General features: G+C 36.0%; 2 protein-coding genes across 2 annotated transcripts in view; both read right to left on the bottom strand.

Moving 5' to 3' along the window:
* f2r (coagulation factor II (thrombin) receptor) overlaps positions 1-1,914 on the bottom strand; it is a 9,652-nt gene extending 7,738 nt beyond the window's left edge. The window contains exon 1 of the mRNA XM_046842438.1: positions 1,652-1,914. Within this exon, the coding sequence (XP_046698394.1) occupies positions 1,652-1,724 (73 nt within the window). The 5' untranslated portion in view covers positions 1,725-1,914. The remainder of the gene's footprint in view (positions 1-1,651) is intronic.
* A 2,238-nt stretch (positions 1,915-4,152) lies between these two features.
* iqgap2 (IQ motif containing GTPase activating protein 2) overlaps positions 4,153-19,407 on the bottom strand; it is a 48,721-nt gene continuing 33,466 nt past the window's right edge. The window contains exons 19-38 of the mRNA XM_046841530.1: positions 19,178-19,348; positions 18,426-18,509; positions 17,829-17,900; positions 17,666-17,735; positions 17,331-17,539; positions 17,007-17,159; positions 15,169-15,332; positions 14,804-15,028; positions 14,543-14,683; positions 14,035-14,119; positions 13,673-13,905; positions 11,935-12,067; positions 10,259-10,361; positions 9,872-10,013; positions 8,799-8,886; positions 7,386-7,598; positions 6,833-6,993; positions 6,604-6,747; positions 5,252-5,360; positions 4,153-5,064 (exon numbers count right to left, since the gene is read on the bottom strand). Coding sequence (XP_046697486.1) covers positions 4,951-5,064; positions 5,252-5,360; positions 6,604-6,747; positions 6,833-6,993; positions 7,386-7,598; positions 8,799-8,886; positions 9,872-10,013; positions 10,259-10,361; positions 11,935-12,067; positions 13,673-13,905; positions 14,035-14,119; positions 14,543-14,683; positions 14,804-15,028; positions 15,169-15,332; positions 17,007-17,159; positions 17,331-17,539; positions 17,666-17,735; positions 17,829-17,900; positions 18,426-18,509; positions 19,178-19,348 — 2,814 coding nt within the window. The 3' untranslated portion in view covers positions 4,153-4,950. The remainder of the gene's footprint in view (positions 5,065-5,251; positions 5,361-6,603; positions 6,748-6,832; positions 6,994-7,385; positions 7,599-8,798; positions 8,887-9,871; positions 10,014-10,258; positions 10,362-11,934; positions 12,068-13,672; positions 13,906-14,034; positions 14,120-14,542; positions 14,684-14,803; positions 15,029-15,168; positions 15,333-17,006; positions 17,160-17,330; positions 17,540-17,665; positions 17,736-17,828; positions 17,901-18,425; positions 18,510-19,177; positions 19,349-19,407) is intronic.

Genomic DNA, 19,407 nt, shown 5'->3' on the forward strand with positions numbered 1-19,407 from the left:
CACACGAGTCAGGTGTGTTCATCTCACCTTCTACACACACGAGTCAGGGGTGTGTCTGCGGCTCAATTAATGTTCAACTCCATTAACTAGGGTATTTTATTCACTTTAAATAAAGCGATTCTCTTTAATGTAGTTGATGCAGACTCATTCATAAATTAGTTGCGGCAAAAATGCTGATTAGCGATGTAATTTTAATTACTGTCTTTTTGATCGTACAGATAAAAGCAATACATCATTCGAATCTGTAAAGCGTCTACTTTTATTTGTATACAATCATAACAACAAAACACTGTGCTTTTGTAAAATAAAGAAAACAGACAGGGGGCGCTCTCTGCTGTCTCTGTCATCTCTCTTCACAGACACAAATAAAACAACCTGAATCTCAGTGAATACTTGCCTCACAGACATAATAAATATATGAATAGAAAGCTTGAAATGTCTACTTTTAAATAAAAGTAACACATTGGAAACAAATATTCTCTGATTATGTAATCCGTATGTAAGTTACAGTTTCTTCGGTATCACCTCATTAACCCTAGGTGTGGAAACATAGCAAAGGTTCTGTTTGGTGTCCTGATGATTTACGCAATTTAAAACACCATAATTACTTTTTACAAGAATATTTTGTGTTCTGTGTTGAGTTGGGTTTCACTAATAATAAACATACATCTGCATAAAGCATCCATATTTGTCCCTGCCCATGTTGATTAGAGTATTAAAAACTTTAAAAGTATTAATTTAAGGTACATTTAGGACAGATAAAAGTGTGAGATTAAGTTAATCACACAAAAATGTGTATTAACAGTTACTTTTTACTTAAGTACATGTCAATGCCCATATGAAAACATGGCTTTTAATATGCTAATGGTGTAATATTAATGATTAAGTTAGAGGTTTGTTTATTTTTATACGCAATTTTGTGTATAAAAATGGAAAGGGGACAAAGTCAGGCACAGCAGCAATACATTCAAAGTTTCTTCAAGAAGAAACCATGTCAGAGATGGGTAGAAAAAGTACAGTGCAGTTGAGAACAATTATTGTCTGTTCAATGCTTTTAATTTTTTTAAAGATTAATGTGTTGTTCAGGCACTTGTGCAGTGCCATTTTTATGTCATCCCACTTGTGTTAGGGCACATGACTTTTCCCATGGGCCCCTATTAACTGGTTCTTAGTCACCATTAAAACATCCTACAATCCGCCGCTGGTTCTATTACTATTTTTAATCAATTAACTACTATTTAAATGCTATACCATGTATGTCCACTAGGTGGTATAAGATACAGCTTATATTGGTGGTATTGGGAACATCACTAGAGCTGCAGTTTTGGAGATGGTCTGACTCAAGTCTGGTCCTAGTCAAACTCACTCAAATCCTTACACTTGCCCATTTTTCCTGTTTCTAACACATCAATTCTGAGGACAAAATGTTCACTTGCTGCCTAACATACCCAACTTACTAACAGGTGCCATGATGAAGAGATAATCAGTGTTATTCACTCACCACTCATAATGTTATAATGGCAATGTTATATATATATATATATATATATATATATATATATATATATATATATATATATATATATATATATATATATACACACACACACACACAGGAAGTATAGGAAGAACTCCTCACACATGAACTCACCGCTGTTCGGGATCAGGGCTGCTGTAGAGAGGAGAGGCAACAGGAGAGCCGCTAGAATGAAGCTCCGCACCATGTTGTTCAGATGAGCCACTTTACAGAGTAATAAAATCCTCAGGGCGGATAATAAACAGCAGAAATTCCCGTCTGAACGCTCTGTGCTCCAGGAGCTTCCAGTGACTGCTGCTGGTTTTACTGCTGAAGTAACAGAGCAGAGACACAAGTTCCCTCCTTTTGCTCTCTCTGTGTCTGCGTGTGTGTGTGTGTGTGTGTGTGTTTCTTTTCTCGTATAATAAACGCCCCCAAATGCGCTTTCTCACGAAAAAGACATTATCTGTTTGGGTTATTTCAGTCCTGTATTGACATTTTGGCTGAACTTCACTTTACAGTGTAAAACCTAAGAAAAAGTCAGATAATATTAAAAAGTAATATTTTTCTTTTTCCCTTTTATTTGGATTTGAGAGATTGGTTTCACTGAGGATGTGCGCTTTTGATATTGTTACAGATCCCAATATTAGTTATAAGACGAATACAGTAATAAATGACCTTCTCCTACAGTCTTACATTACTGCTAATTTGTCTTTAATAAAGCACCCGTTTAATTTTCTGTATTTCACAACATTATATACAGTATTTGTAGTAGAACTACAATTTATATATATATATATATATATATATATATATATATATATATATATATATATATATATATATCCCCTTCCTCACAGTGGTTTGACCCAATGCCTGCTTTCCCAGTTCATCTCACCTTCTCTACACACACGAGTCAGGTGTGTGTTCATCTCACCTACTCTACACACACGAGTCAGGGGTGTGTCTGCGGCTCAATTAATGTTCAACTCCATTAACTAGGGTATTTTATTCACTTTAAATAAAGCGATTCTCTTTAATGTAGTTGATGCAGACTCATTCATAAATTAGTTGCGGCAAAAATGCTGATTAGCGATGTAATTTTCCATGAATCTGCTCTATTAGTGATTAAAATATGACTTATCTAGTGAACGTTAGCTTGTTTACAATAGCTTGTAGCATAGTGCACTGACACTAACACACCAAAGCCGTTTCCCATGCAGTGTTTCATTTGGGACTTGGTATAATGTTAACATTACATTAACACACAATTAGCATATTGTTTATCTGTGAAATGTACTAAATGAGCACTGTGCTACATCTGAACTGACCCCACTGTATTTTTATAATCAGTTTATATTCTGTTCCTAAGTGTCTTCATTAATTTGTAAATAAAATGTTAAAACATTTTTTTAATTCCTTGTTTTTATTGTTGTGATTATTTTTTTTATGATAGTTTTACTTAATTTAAAGTGCTTTACATAAATAATCATTGTAATTGACGCTACAAGAACAATGATAGAAACAAAGTTTTTTTACTGTGGGGACACTGTCTTTATACTGTAAGTACAATTTGACTGTATTATTTGTGTCCCCCTTCAAAAATTGCTTATGAGAGATTTTATATTTATTGTCCCCCCCTACTGTTAAATGAAATTTACGCCCATGTCTCCAAGCAGTCTCTAAAACCATCAAACACTATGATGAAACATGCTCTCATGAGGACTATCCCAGGACAGGAAGGTCTATACCGTAGCTACCTCAAAGGATATGTATATTACAATTATCAGCCTCAGAATTTATCGTTTTACATAAATGCTTCTCAGAGTTCAAGTGACACATTTCAACGACTACACTGCATGAGTCAGGCCTTCATGCTCGAACTGCAACAAAGGAACCACAGAAAAACAACAAGCAGAAGAGACTGAGGAACACATGGAATTGGCATTAAATCAGTGGAAAAAACTGTGCTTTGGTCTGATGAGTTCGAACTTGAGATTTTAGTTTCTAACCACCGTGTCTTTGTTATACACACTGAGAGTGAACTGATGGTTTTGAATGTGTGGTCTCCACTGTGAAGCATGGAGGAGATGGTGCGATGGTGTGGGTGTGCTTTGCTAATTGACACTCTTGGAATTGACATCAAAGTCGAGGGCACAATTAACCAGAATGTCTACCACGGCATTTTGCTGTGTCATGCTATCCCATCTGGTTTGCGTTTAGTGGGACTGTAATTTGTTTCCCAGCAGTGCAATGACCCCAAACACACCTCTAAGTTTCAAGCCATGATGGAATGCTGCATCGGATGACCTGGCCTCCACAATCACCCGATCTATATCCGGTTGAGATGATCTGGGATGAGTTGGACCAGAGCGTGAAGGAAAGGCGGCCAAAAAGCACAAATACCTCTGGGAACTTCACAAGATTGTTGGAAAAGAAAATCCAGGTTCTACCTCATGAGACTGAACGAGAAAATATTTTTATAATGTACAATGTTATAAATAATAAATAAACAAAAAAAAAAAAAAAAAAATATATATATATATATATATATATATATATATATATATTTATATATTTATATATATATATATATATATATATAAGGATTGACAAATTGTGCACACCCATGCATGTGAAAGCAACTGCTGTGATTTATTTATTTTTAATTAAGTAATACTTATCATTTCAGTGTATCACGTATGACTATTTAAAAGAGGAAAACAGCTTAATCAAGTAGAAATGGTAGCGTCATCTTTTTCTTTCCTTTGATTAGCTTTGACTATTCTTTATGTAATTTCTGTTTGGGAAAAGAAGGCAGTAGTGCATTGTGAAATTCATTAATAGAAACATACCTCCCCAACGCACACCTTTTCTTTTTTTTTTTTTTCACAATATAATATAAAACAGTGTTTTCACATACAGTACTACCTGAATATAAAATATATACTTACATTTTAATACCACTTAGAATATCATTCATGTACAATTACTGGGCAAAATAGAGCAGAAAAATAAAAGATTTTCAAGCGAATCTTTATGGTTTAACGGTCCAGTTCTGAGCTCCCAAAATTTCCCCAAATTAGTTCATCTTTAGCTTATCTTCCCGGCCCGATGATCTTAATCAGGAGGGAAAGTATGTACACTTGAGTAATGTGATACTAATTCAACCATTCTGCAGAAATCGTTATGATGCTATGCTTTTGGAAAGCTCAAGAACAATACTACAGTTTTTAAACGTGTGTGCTAAATGTATATGTACAGCTTTGACATTTCAACTGATAGTCTTGATATCTCACAATTAAATACCCAATCCCAAAATTTCCTGCTTTGGTGACTCTTGGATTTTAGAAAACCCTTTTACATTGAAGGTCACACTTTACTTACTAAGCATCTCATAAAACCATTTAACAAATTACTCCAATGTAAAAAAATCACTTTCCATAAAACTTTTTGTTTAGTAGAAAAATTAAGAGGTTAACATTGACTTTGGCCTTGTCAAACATTTTCATGACTGCAACTCCTTCATACTGCAGCTGCAGCAGGTCCTGCAAAACAGAAAAATAGACAAAATATAAATATCATATAGTGTGTAAAAAGTAATGAATTTCTGAATACAGCATTATGTGTTGACAGCAAAGTCGGTTATTTTTTTTAGCAGATTTTCCTTTATGGATGGAGGTAATAGGAAGAACAAAGATATGCTGACAGGACACATGTTTCAGAGGGATTTACTTGGAAATGCAGTTGGACTTTTTCCATCTCGACTCCCATAAACTTGGCCTTTATCTCAAAATCCCCAACTTCCTCACAGGGTGAGATGTCGAACATTACATTTTTCAACCTAAGGCAAAAGAAAAAAAAAGAATATCCAGCAATTGTTTGAAAATTAGAAAACTGCTTGTGGGAAATGAAAAGTGCACCTTATTTGCTTTTGTTATTGATTAATAATAAATCATTGATAATAATAAAAAACACAGTGAAACATAGTGAAAACTCTAAATATCAGTAAAACATTTAAGGAATGTACACACCCGTCCCTCTGTTTGTGAAGTAACAGTGTTGTAGAGTTTGTACAGCATGTTGGGAGATCAGATGTTTAACTCACTTTTGAATTAATTTTTCGAGATGTTGATACCTGATCATGTTTCTTTAGTTCTAATCCCTTTTTGTTTTGTCCAGGTCCTTGAAAATTTTGCAACTACCTACCCCTGGACTCTATAATCATACTAACAGGAAGCTTCATGTCTCTTTACGGTGGGTTGTAGTCTGCACTGAATCCCTTGGGCTGTGTAATTCTCTGTACTGTTGTAAACAGTACTGTTGCTACCACTCCTAATGTTGTCAAAGCTTTATTACACTGTAATCTAATGCACAAAAGAACTACGCACTGCTGACCAACACTCACTGAACATCTGTTTATAGGGATAGCACGATAAATACTGACAAGTTTTATAGGAAAGTCACCTTTTTTTATATATTAAAGTACAGTAATCCCCGCTTTACCTCGAATCTGGCGCCCCCTGTGTTTATCGCGGAATTGCATCTGCCACATAATTAATTAGTTTGGCTGATTTTCCCAGTCTCTCGCAGATAGCACGATAGACCAAAAACGGGAATTGTTTTTATGGAGTTTTATGGTCTAATTATGACATCTATTAATACAAATATAATAATTTATTATAAAATGAAGTGAAGTGCTAATACAGTACAGTACTGTATACATAAAATAGCATTTTCTGGGGCGGCGTCTGTTTATCTCGGTTTTTTGTTTAACGCGGGAGGTTTTGGAAACGTAAACACCGTGATAAATGGGGGACTACTGCATGGGCAAATATAATTCATAATAAACTACACTATATGCAGAACTACAATAGTTTTTTGTTGGTTATTTTCAGACAGCTTATGTCCTTATACATGGTTGATTCATACTGTGAATCTGTGACATTATCAGACACATTATCATACTGTCTCTTATCTCCTCCTAACACTTCCATATTTAAAATAAATTAATAAATCAAAGTTACCTTTGTAGTCTAAAAGCTTCCTAAAATTGCATTCCCCATTAAAATTTAATTCAAACTTACTGGTTGGTCTGGAGGCCTTCAACCTCCAGTATGACTCCTTTCTCATGCAACTTGGCACCTGTGTACTTCAAAGACTGCTGCTTCGACTTCTTACTTCCTTTCTCTTCATCCTTTCGGTTCATTTTGATGGATCTGCGTGAGTTCCTGTGAAGACACAACGTCAAGTTTAAATTCGAATTAAACTGAGCCTTTGCAAAAGGAAAATAAATGCAGAATGTTGGTCACTAACTTTCTGTTGAGGTTATCGAGGCAGGTTTTGATGTAGGTGTCATAGTAATTGATCTGGTCCTGGTAGAAATCTGCCTTGGAGTTAAGGGCACTCAGGGTCTGCTGGAGCTTCACCAGTTCCCCTTTCCTCCTCTGCCTGTAGCGTCTCTGGTACCGAATGTCCTGTTATTTGAGAGTACAAACAAATGAATCTAATAATCTAATAAAATGTAGTGTGACCATTTATAATGGGTCATGAGAAAGATTTTATTTTGATCATTTTTATTTGAGCTGACCCTGTGTGAGGTCACCACCACAAACATCTACATTTGTGGAGAATTTGAGGATAATATGTCAAAGCTGCATTACAATAAGTAAAGTATACTGTACATCCTCATAATGCTTGACTATGATGTTATGGAAGATCTTTAATACGAGAATGATATTACTGTTATAATGTTATTGTATATGTTATTGTTATTAGTAATATGTAAAAAAAAAATACTATGGTCAGATTTTTTTAATGAAGAATTTAGATACACTTTAGCATCGACAAGCCTATAGCAGCATTATACCTTGGAGACATCATTGATGAGCTCCTGGTACTTGTTAGTGGAGTTGACCAGGCCAGCCTGTTCCAGAGTGCGCAAATTCCTGAGGATCTTGCGTTTCTTTTGTTCTAGGGGCAATTGTGTGTCCTCCAATAAAGCCTGGCTGCTCTTCAGCCCCTCTGGAGCAGTAGCGTCTTGTGCTGCCCGCCGCTCCACCATCTTATCATGCTCTGATTCCTGCATGGCACAGAACTGAGTCTAAATAATGCAGACTTAAAGACAACATTTTGCATGAATATTTTTAAAAAATCAGCAGAAATCCTGAGGGTCAGCACTTTTTCCACATGATAAGTAAAGACATAGTAAGACATTTTTATAATTGATTCGAATGTACGTTTTAAGACGATCCGCACGCATCCAATCAGATACAGTGTCATTGCACCAATGGCCACGTCAGATTACTCGCTTACATGTGAGAGCATTTTATGAAGGAATGTTATGTAGAAATAGCGTCTAACATCATGGAGAAGGATGGATCGTCACGTCAGGATGACCTTATACTATCAGATGTTAAACAAACTTTTGTCAAATGCTAAATATGCAGAAGTCTGTTACAACCGGAAGTAGCAGCACCGCTAATTTATTCCAGCAAGACACCAAGCTAATTGGCAAGAATGTTCAAAGCTATAAATACTGTAAATAATACTACTGGTTTGAATTTGCTTGATTGATTATTTTGAGTTGACATGGATAATATTGTGACTGAGAGGTTTTTTCTTACTCTGTGTTCAGAAATATTGAATGTTTAATTCAAATTGCACAACAAATTTGCTTTCATAGTTCATTCAAATCTTCTGCAAATATATTTAACTAAAGAACTGGTTTACATTCATTTACACCATGTTGATGTTTATTACATGCCCTCTAAAAATACAATGTTCCTTTACCAGATGGTTTTTCTAAATACTAAGCAAGTGAATGTTACTTCAGTCATGTTGTTGTAGTTATGTTTTAAGTTGACTAATTTTATATATATATATATATATATATATATATATATATATATATATATATATATATATATATATATATATTAAAAGAAAGAAAAATAAAATAAAATAAAATAAATAAATAGAAATCATGTTTTGGTGAAACATTCAGAAAAAAAAAGATTTGAAAAGAAAAAAATCTTTTAATTTTTTGCCATATTCCCCAGCCCTGGTACGATACGATGAGAGTTAGATATGGAGTATTGCCGTTGTTTTGAATAACACATGAATTTAATATCTTATTTAACATTTCTAGTCGACACAGCACTTTTTCAGATGACTAGTTAGGAGACTTATTTGATGAGTTGAAGCGTTTTTCTTATTTTTCCTGTATCTATAAGAACACATTATAATACTTGGAATACCATTTAATGGTTGAAATCATTACCTGTTGAGAAGTAGCTGGAGTCTCTAGAATATCTATCAGTGTTTCTCCAGGCTGAATTCTCACCACATCCATTATCAGCTTCTTTGTTCTTTGGAAAAAATAATAATAATAAAATTATATAGAAATGCATGATTTTATTGTCCTATAAAGTAAATAATAATTTTAGTCATTGATCACTGGCATTTAAACTGATGACTGATGGATGTGACTGACCATTAAACAAGTATATGTCATTTATATTACAGTATATTTAAACTTTTGGAATGAATAGTATAAATATTTACTAAAAGAGCATTTCAGTGCAGATTTTAGTGAAGATAAAGTAGTAGTAAAATGGGTTTACCAGAACATGAGATCACTATCTACATACACACATAGACACAACAGGTATTATCTGACTGCTTATTCACCAACCCTGTATGTGTGTTTAAAAAATTCATCCTTAAATACTATCAATAGTCAATAGTTGCTCATATTCATAATATTACTAAACACAGAAGTATCATATACATCTGAAGGCCTAGTTTAGGGTGTGCCATGACAGGAAACTTTGTGTTAGCATTCCAAAAGTGAGCCCTGACATCAAGCCCCTGTTCTGTCTGCACCAGTGGGAAACATTCTGACTCACTCGTCCTGCCTTCTCCCCAGAGACCCCATGCACTATGACACTGTGAATACTGTGATAAAGAGAGAACATACAGCCTGATGAGATGGAATGCGCTTCACAACCAGAGAAAAAGTGTGATACTTAGTTATTTAGTAGACGCAGTAATATAGACAGGATCGTGGTCTTCTTGCATTTCTCCTAATTTCATGAAATGTCACGAATTTTGTAAAGCTTAAAAACACCAGCTAAAGAAAAACGTGGATGAAGAGGAAGAGATAGCAGTGGCTTGCATGTCACTTCCCAGCATGGAGTGTGAGAGATAGTGGAACAGGAAATGAAGGCTGGGTTTAAAAATAACAGTAAACGTTTATATAAGTTACAATCAGGCTAATCACCCTCACTAGAGAAAACAACAGACTGATGTACAACCTCTATTTTTCACCAGAGTTTATGAGACATGACTTACTTCATCATTAGTCCCTTTATGTCTTTGTCATCACCATCCACCAGCTCAAATTTGTTCGTGAGTGTAAGAGAGATCTCAGTTTTTGCCAACTGACTCAGTGCGTTTTCTTTGTTGGGATCATTTGGATCAACAGCGCCTTCACCTACAGTATGTATAGGAGAATGATGTTTAGTCTGTTGCCCTGTCGCATAGATTCCTGCTTTTAATGAACCTGTCTATAGAGCAACTTTGAACATCATCCTGGATTTGATAAATGTGTAATAATTTTGTTAGACGGTCGTATTTCTGACGCTTCCTTTTTTCTACTAACATACTGTTTTGTATAACAGCCATAGCAAACAATTTGAATATGGAAAGATCTTTAAAATTAGTTTGGAATGCATATACCAATTAGTGACTCCATGTCAGGAACATCTCCCAAGTCATCCAGAAGTTCATGCAGAAGGTCACTGGGTTCTGGAGCGATGGCTTCCTTGTGCTCCAGCACAAGCTGTTGGCCAAACATGAACAAATCAATTCATACATTCTGCTGTGTAACACAGCTGGAGATAAATTTTCACAAAAAAATGTTTTTTTTAAAGATTTAATAAACTTTTATCAAAGCAATGAATGCTTACTCAGTGCTACCCCAGCTAATATAATGCAACATGTCAATGTGGTATCTCCATCCCAGTCTTAGATCTGGTGTACAGTGTGTTCTTTTGTTCTACTGTTTTACAAAACGAATCCAAAACAGATGTACCTTTTTTGATAATGTGTACTAAAAGTCTTTTATCTCTGTCAGCAGTAGGAAGGTCTGACATGGAAGTCAGCCAGTATAAAGAAAAAGCTTCAGCACTTCACAATGGTGATGTGCTAAAACAACAGTCTGGTTTACATCACACAGGGACCTCCCCACATACCGCTCCTATGAATCGCTGTTCCCTTTCACCACCTTCATGAAGAGCTACAGTATAAGCAGGCTCAGTAACTGTTACCTCTTCCTCATGCTCCCTGGGCTCCACAAAAGCAAGAAGGTCACAAATAAAGATGCAGTTCAATCCTTCAGAAAACTGACCAGAATTTTATCACAAGAACAAGGTTATAAGATAGGGTTTGCAAAGAATGTCCCTGTCTAAGCTACTTATGGTATTTTGCAATCTGTATCTATTTTTACTCGAGGGAACATTCGCTACTCTACAAATTCAATATTTATGCTTTTTTCTTTGTAGCTTATTGCTCTTGAATTCGTTTGTTTTGGCCACTGGTGACTAATATGCTGGGAATGTAGCATGTGGAGAAGTGTTCAGTCTTCCTAAAAGACAAGTCATTGCCATCCCGTGGCCCTTGGAGTTGAGATGATTCAGATGCATTCCTAAGTGTCTGAACGAGCAATATAATACTTTTCTCCCTGCTGCACTAATTTATAGGCGTACAATATTACTCATGTATGTGCAATATTACCTATGTGCAATATGTTTGGAAGTATAACTACTTATTGGAGGTCTCTTTTTCTTTTGTATTTATACAGTGTTATTTTTACTATGTACCTATATTTATATATATATATATATATATATATATATATATATATATATATATATATATATATTTGCACATTTTTATTTTTTTTTGCTGCTGTAACATAGAAATTTTCTTATCTTATCTTATCTTATCTTATCCTATCTTATGCACCATTCTGTACCTCCTGGTTAGAAAAAAAAGTCAAATCTGCTTCAGACTCCTTGATGTAGCTTCAGCAGCTTCGAGACAAACGTTTTCCGTGTGCAACACTCCACACTCACACATTAATATCCCATATGGAAGATTTTTCCTCTTGAAATGGAAAGTATCCATTACATTGAGCTACAAAAGATGTTGACTAAAACTTAGGCTATTTAAAGGATAATAAATGTTATTACACAAAAATTGTATTTATGAAATATGCAAAGGAACACAGTGGGATGAAATCACTACAAGGAGAGATTATAGATGAAGAGAGGTGTTGCCAGCATTTCTCACTCTTGATAGGAAAACAAAAATAATAACACTTGACACAAATGGGTACATGATCGCAGTCTTACTGAATGAGTGTTGATGATCTCTTCTATGGAGATGTAGATGACAGGCTTGCTAAGTGTCACCATGTCAGAGTACTCATCCACGTTAAACTTCTCTTCTGGAGCCGGGACGTCACATGCAGCCTGGAAGAAGGCTCTGCAAAAGACAGCACACATGCAGTGTATTACTAAAGTGTATCGATCACACGCCACTATACAGAATGATTCAACCGCAGAACATGATGGTTTGATTTTCTTGTGGAAAAATAATAAAGAAGGAAAAGAACAGGGAAAAAGTGCAATTCCAATGCTGGGGCTTTCCAGTAATGATGACAGGAGTCGGGGTAAACTGCACGTACCCCAAGTAGGAGTATGAGTAATAAATCTATACACACCCTCACATGCTCTAAAGTCACCTCCCGTCTCTTTGCTGATGCCACACTTTAACACAAAGGCAATTCCTCCCTGTTTACCGCTATGTCCATGTTTAATGACCCTTTACTGGAATGTGAAAGTAATTTTAGTTTAAAAATGGAAAAATTGCTCAACAACTTCTGAGAAACCACATATGTAAAGTACAAACATCAACCAATATTTCATGTGGAAAAAACTAATAGTACATTTAAAAGAATTTTGCAGTATGTGATATAAACTTGCTGTTGTATCAGATGTCAGGTTCTGGATTATATAAAAAGGTCAATATAATAATTTGGGGTATTCAGGAAAGATAAAACCTTTCATATTATTGGGTGGCTGTATTCTATTCTGGTTGCACACTAACTAAACTAGATCTCGTTCAACCTTAAAAATGTGACTGTAAAATCTATACATAAAAAGCTTTCAGCTTCATCAGATGTCCCTCTGGTTAAATAATGGTTAAGTCATTCACACAAAATTACACTTATATTCGCTGGTCATATTGTTAGTGACTGGTGTGAGTACTTCAGATACTGCTCCTAAAACATTCCTACATCATCGTCTTTAGCGTTTACTCAGAACGGAACGGAAAACCCCCCCAAAAAAAACAGTCAGTGGCAGTTCCTTTAGAGCGGAAATGCCTTGTTTATGACCAGATGGGTCAAAGCTGACAGGAAGTCTACTGTAACAAAAAACAGCAACTTTGGTAAACAGAAAGTCTTCTCAGAACACATTGAACCTTTAGGCGGATGGGCAAAAAAAAAAAAGCTGAACACCACATCAGGTTCCATTTCTGTCATTCAAGAACAGGAATGTGAGTGTCAGATGAGCACAAAGAAACAGGACAGTTGAATAGTGGACAAACATTGATTTGCCAGATGTAGGGTTGCATTTTGACTTCATAGAATACATTCATGGACTCAACCTGATTTGTGCCCTAATGATCATGCTGGTGGTGTTTGTGTAATGTTGAGATTTTTTTGCTGGCACACATTAAATCCCTTAATATCAAACAAGGTTGGTTTGAATTCAGAAGTCTACCTGAGTATTTCTGAGGAGCCTGTGCATCTTTTAATGGCAACGATTTACCTATCTATTTACCTTTCCTTTAGGATGATGTAATATGTGGTATGACTGAACAGCTGCCCAATTATATGATGCCATAATGTCAAAATGGACCCGAATGTCAAAGGAATATTTCCAAAGACTTGTAGAATTGATTGTATTAAGAACTGTGGCGCTTTTGAAAGCCAACAGGATCCTACCCAGTATTAGTATTATATTGCTAATATGATATTAGACCACTGTTTTAATTGTCTTTCCAATCTCTTAAATAATGTCTAACCTGAATTTCTGGTAGGTGGAAGAAATATAATTGTTCATGGGGGTAAGATGGTCGCTTCCACCCTCAAACAGTTTGTTAGCAGCAGCGTGCTGCAGCATTTTAGCCACGGAGCCCAGGTTCCTTCGCTGCTCTGAATGCAGCTGGCCTCCTGCTGTCATGTCAATGATGTCAAATCCATCTGGAGCCACAATAGCTGGGTTCATGTAGCGGTAATAAAGAAGGTTTCCAACAATCTGAAAATTATAGGACAGAAAGGACTGATTAACTACGCAGATTTTAACTATTTAAACTATTTAGTGTTGTCCCACACACTTGTTACATAGGTACAGTATGAACATCTGGTGAAATGTTTCACGTCTAACCTTCAGTAGATCATCCTCGGATGAATCAGGGAATTTCTCATGAAGTGTATCCTTTAGAACTTTGGCTATGTATCTCATTGCATATCTGCATTAAAAAAAAAACAAGGGTAAAAAACAATGCAATAAAATTCCTTGCAATCCACTGAAGAATTAACAATATGAATTATCGCACAGAAATTTCGCAAGACAAAAATGAACCAAACATATCAGAAAAAAAGGAACACAAAGTCTCATCATGTATGCAAAAACCTAAAGGCTATTTGAAATAAAATGTTAATCATTTCCACATTGTGAGAATTCTTTCAATATTTTATCTCTGGATTACAAATGAGAAGGCCAGTCTGTAGTTTTCACAATAACACTGCCCCCTAGTGTATAATAAATCCTCAAGCTTCTCGCATTGTTTTGAATTATTTTCATGTCCCATTTCTTCTGTAGCAATAGTTTTGTACAATAATAAGATTGATCTAAAAGGCCACCATGTCACAAAGAGCTATCTAGATCTTACGGGATGGCATCCACCGAAGACATAATGGAGCTGAGCACTTTGTCTGTGACGGTACGCAGTGTGTGATTTGAAGCCTCCAGCCTTTCTCTCACTTCCTCATGCAAAAGAGCCTGTTCCACTGTCACTTCATAGGGCAGTTTACTGAAATGTACAGTCAAAAAAAAACTATTATACTGTACATTTATTTATACTGTATTATAACCTAATTTTTGATATCTAGATATTAACAAATGTCATATATGTACATATGTGATCATTTACCTGGCCTCTCCTGTAGCAGTCTCTAGCTGGTTGACCCAGGCCTTGTAAATGTCTATGGGATTAGTGTTTATGCCCATGGACTTGTTCTCAATTATGTCTTTCACCATTGGGGAAAGAAGCTGGCGGAGAGCATTCTGACCTCGCGCACCTCGGTTAAAACTCACTACCATCTTAATGACTGTTGGGTTCCCAGTGACTATGTCCTGGATTTGGTCCACTTTTGATCTGATGGTGTAGACACAAATAAAATTAAAATTCAAATCACACTGAAATAGATACAAACTCAAATAATACCTGTATTGGCAAATCTAAGCTTAATGCAACGTGCCCTCAAAGATAATAATGATAAAAGGGAGTTTTCTCACTTGATCTCCTCTTTGAGAGCAGACTCGAACAGCTTGAGCAGCAGGTACTCTTCACGCTGGTTCGAGGCATAGTTATACAGGGTGAAAATCACGGTGTCCATAAATTTAGTAGACTTGTTCTGAGGCATCTGGAAGATCAGCTTGGCCAAGTATGATGGATGTGTCTGTTTCAACAACAGGAAATAAATAACACTGAATAAAACTCGATTACAGAATTAAACTCCATTACCAGACGTGAATCAAATTGTAATACCATTTTCTAAAGATGAATACATTTATAAATAAAGAAATAAATACAGTAGAACCTTGGGTTACGAGTAACTTCAAATACAAGCATACATTTTTAATACATTTTGTATTGGGTTACGAGTGTTGCATCAGCCTGCGAGCATAAATTTCGCGCCATATGGACATTTTTTGTGGGCAAGTAAGACCGAGACTCATAAGCGAAGCACAGAATATTATCAACTTGTGCTGTTAATATCATGAACAGCAGCTACGCTAATTCCTCTCCACTGCTTCTCTTTCTCTCCCCATCCCGAGGCTTCCTGAGGTTTGGCCAGCTTCAGTCACGTCCCTCCTCATGAAGATTATGGACTTTAAAGAAGTAGATGCCGAACTCACAAACATCCTGAACCATCTAGAGACGTACCAGTGCCAACTGAATCCCACTGCATGTGTGGAGTTTGACATTGGACTTCCTGAAGTGTTTAAAGGCTCTGGCATGGAGAAGCTGATGCTGGATCTGTGATGATCACAAATGTTGAGCTCAGTAGCTCCTACTTTTATACCATTTACTTATAATCTTATACTCCAGTGCTCATGTTAGTTCTCACTCTCCAGTGTTCTGTATTGTTGAAAGATTTATGATCAAACTCTTGATGTCACCCAAATGAGGATGGGTTCCCCTTTTGAGTCTGGTTCCTCTCAAGGTTTCTTCCTCATTACATCTAAGGGAGTTTTTCCTTGCCACAGTCGCCATAGCTGCTCATCAGGGATAAATACACACCATTCACCTTGACTGTTGATTTCTGTAAAGCTGCTTTGAGACAATGTCTGTTGTGAAAAGCGCTATACAAATAAACCTGACTTGACTTGACTTGACAGAAAGCAGAGTCAAGTGTTGCCTCAGTCTCCGAGCAGCACTCGTAAAAGCAGCGTCTCGTGCGAACGTCTTTGGAACTGTTATTAGTTGAGTTGTAGCCGCATGTGTTCTTTGTCGAGTTGTGACCGCTATTGTTCGTTCATAGATATTTTGCGCTGCATTGTAAAGTTAACAGTACTGTATAGTATCGTGACGATGTCCCCCAAGATGATTAAGAAAGACTGGAAGAAGAAGGAGATGATTACCGTAGAATGAAAAAGGAAATTATCACGAAGCGTGAACAAAGTATGCGTGTGGCAGACCTTGCAAGACTTTACAGTTGTACAACATCTACGATCTACGATTTTACAAGAATTAACCCGCTCCTCCTCCTCTCTCCTCTCCCTCACGCCAGACACGACTCTCCTCAAAGGTAAAGTGCGAGTTCATTTGTCAATTATTTCTATTTTTTGTGAATTATTAATTTTTATTCATTTCTGATGTTAGGGGTTATAATTTGTACAATAATTACCATTACAAAACCTTTAAAAATTAGTGGACGTGTAGAACGCATAGAGTAAATTTCCTTTATTTCTTATAAAAAAATGATTTCAGGATACGAGGGTTTCAGGTTGCGAGCTTGCTACCAGAACAAATTAAACTCATAACCCGAGGTACTACTGTACTCCACACATATAAGCGGTACAGTAATGCTTGAGCTTTTAAATCTCTAATGATGAAACCAGTCACTCACTTGTAGCAGGTAAAACAAATGCTGGTAAGCCTCTAGTCTCTTCCTCTTCTCTTTGCTCAGGCCTTTGATGCCCTGCTTGTCTCCTGTGGCCAGATCTTCCTTGGTCATTTTGTTCTTTTTGGTCTTCATCTTCTTACTGAGTGACACCACATCCTGTTTAAATGGTAAATAGAACAAACATAAGCAAGTGCAAAAGTATAAGTAAGTGTTGTTCATTGTATCAGTTCTTACATCTACATTTTTTCAAATACTTTCATTTTAAAATAAAAAAAAGCACGTAAATCGTGGAGAAAAATGCCAGCTCCATTTTTATTTTGTTCCTACCTGAAGTGTGATTCTATTTTTCACCAGCAGGCCGATCTTAATGTCCATCAAGTTTAAGTCCCTCTCCATCTGCTGATTGGCACGAATCTTAGTTACCACCTCTTCACGAAGACGTATCACTTCCTGTTCCTCCTGCAGGTCGAGGTTACTCTGTTCCAGGAGATGAGCAAACTTACGGACCACAGACAGAGGGGGATCCTGAGCACCGGCTAAAGCACACATAAGCAGACGAAATAAACATAATCAAGAGTTATTGCAGTATGCTAAAAACATGCATGCGTGTGTGCATGAGAGCTTATCCACAGAAATATGTAGCAAATAGTTACTTTACTCACTCAGAGTTTTGTAATCATCTCTGGCTTTGTTTGCCTTGAGAAAAGCCTGAATCTTCACAATCTCCTTTACCTATATGAAAGGTAAAGGTGAATATTCATAATCGAAAAGTTGCAGGTTGTAATTTAAACTGTTATTTACCCAATCATGATGTAAATGACTTACATGGTCTTTGAAAAACTGTAGTCTCTTTCTGTATGCTTGTCTGGCCCGCCACATTTTCACCAAAGACTGTATCTAAATTGAGACAATAATAACGCAAAAGAGAAAAAATATATACACTGATTATAAGAATACAATCTCATAAAACATATCATATGCTTTAATATACTAATATTGTTAAATATCTTAATTTGTTATATAACCTCCTATACTGTATATAACAATTATTAACACGCAATCTTCTCTTCGATCTCTATTTTTTGTTTTTGTTTGTCTTGCTACAACCTCTCCTTCTCTCTATATACATCTATGTCCAAAATCAGTTCATCAATCTGCCTTCAGTATTTAGGATGTGTTTCAGATCATCACACTATTTAGGAAGCCCCAGTGCCCTGCAGATGAGAACAACGTCATCCTGGAAGAAACCAAATGTTTCCTCATATAATATTAAATGTAAGTCAAAATAACTTTGCACAAAGGGCTTGAGTAACTTTTTTCCCCTTTCATTCGTCACACGTGTGTGCGTCAATGTATATACAGTATATTAGTTTTATAATATCAGCATTTATAATGGCGTATTCATCGAAAGTGATTGTTTACCTTGACCACAGTCTGCACATTACTTTGTAATGTGTGCAGCCTGTCCTTGTAAGCTTTCTTCTGTTTATATCCCTTCCAGGATGCCTGTACAGACAGGATAAACAATCAGCTGACTGTGTACCCAAACAAATAGATTTATTAAGTATCACAAGTTAAAGCTGCCAAAATTATACTATTGACGGAGACATAATGTTTACACACTCAATTATAACCCATGTGAAATTCAAGACACATTTCACAAGGCACAATGCAGCTTTACAGAAATCTATGTATAGACCACTAATATTCAAAACCATCATTTACTGAATTTTATACAATGCTCCAAATATAGTACACAACGCTACAACACAAACTAGAAGTAGATTATACCATATGTAGTTAATATACAGAAGAGTGTGTGCTGCCTGGATGACTGCTTAACTGTGTTGGAAGGAGCAAATATTTATGGATCTTAGCACAAGAATTGCAACCAGCTTCATATCAGTAACAATGGAACATTAATGAAGGTACAAATAAATAAGATTCAGAAACTTTATGAATGTTACAATTTAAAATGTTGAATCAGCAATTATTTTGCCTATGAACTCAAACTTATTTAATATAAGGTTTATGAAATATAAAAACAGCTGTTATTGTTGATGCTAGATTTTATGGGATGGCATCCACCAAAGAGTGTGGTTAATGGGAATAATGGGAATTGTCTAGAAAATGTGTAGTATTTTACTATTTTGTTTTACAGTCTGTAATCTTACCTGTAGTTTGACGACACTTGGTTCGTGCTCCTTGAAATACTTCAGTCTTTCACTGTAGGCCCGCCTCACCAAATATCCACGAGTCCAAGCCTGTAGCTGTATGATGAGCGGCTCATTGGCCAACCAGAGCTGTTCTCGGTTATATTCCGCTGTCACCCTGTTTACAACCATCTAAGATAAAAACAACATTAATGTTCGAATTCTGTTAGAAAGCAAACAGATAAATAGTG

This window comes from Silurus meridionalis, chromosome 27 (assembly GCF_014805685.1).
Source record: "Silurus meridionalis isolate SWU-2019-XX chromosome 27, ASM1480568v1, whole genome shotgun sequence".
Classification (NCBI taxonomy): Eukaryota; Metazoa; Chordata; class Actinopteri; order Siluriformes; family Siluridae; genus Silurus; species Silurus meridionalis.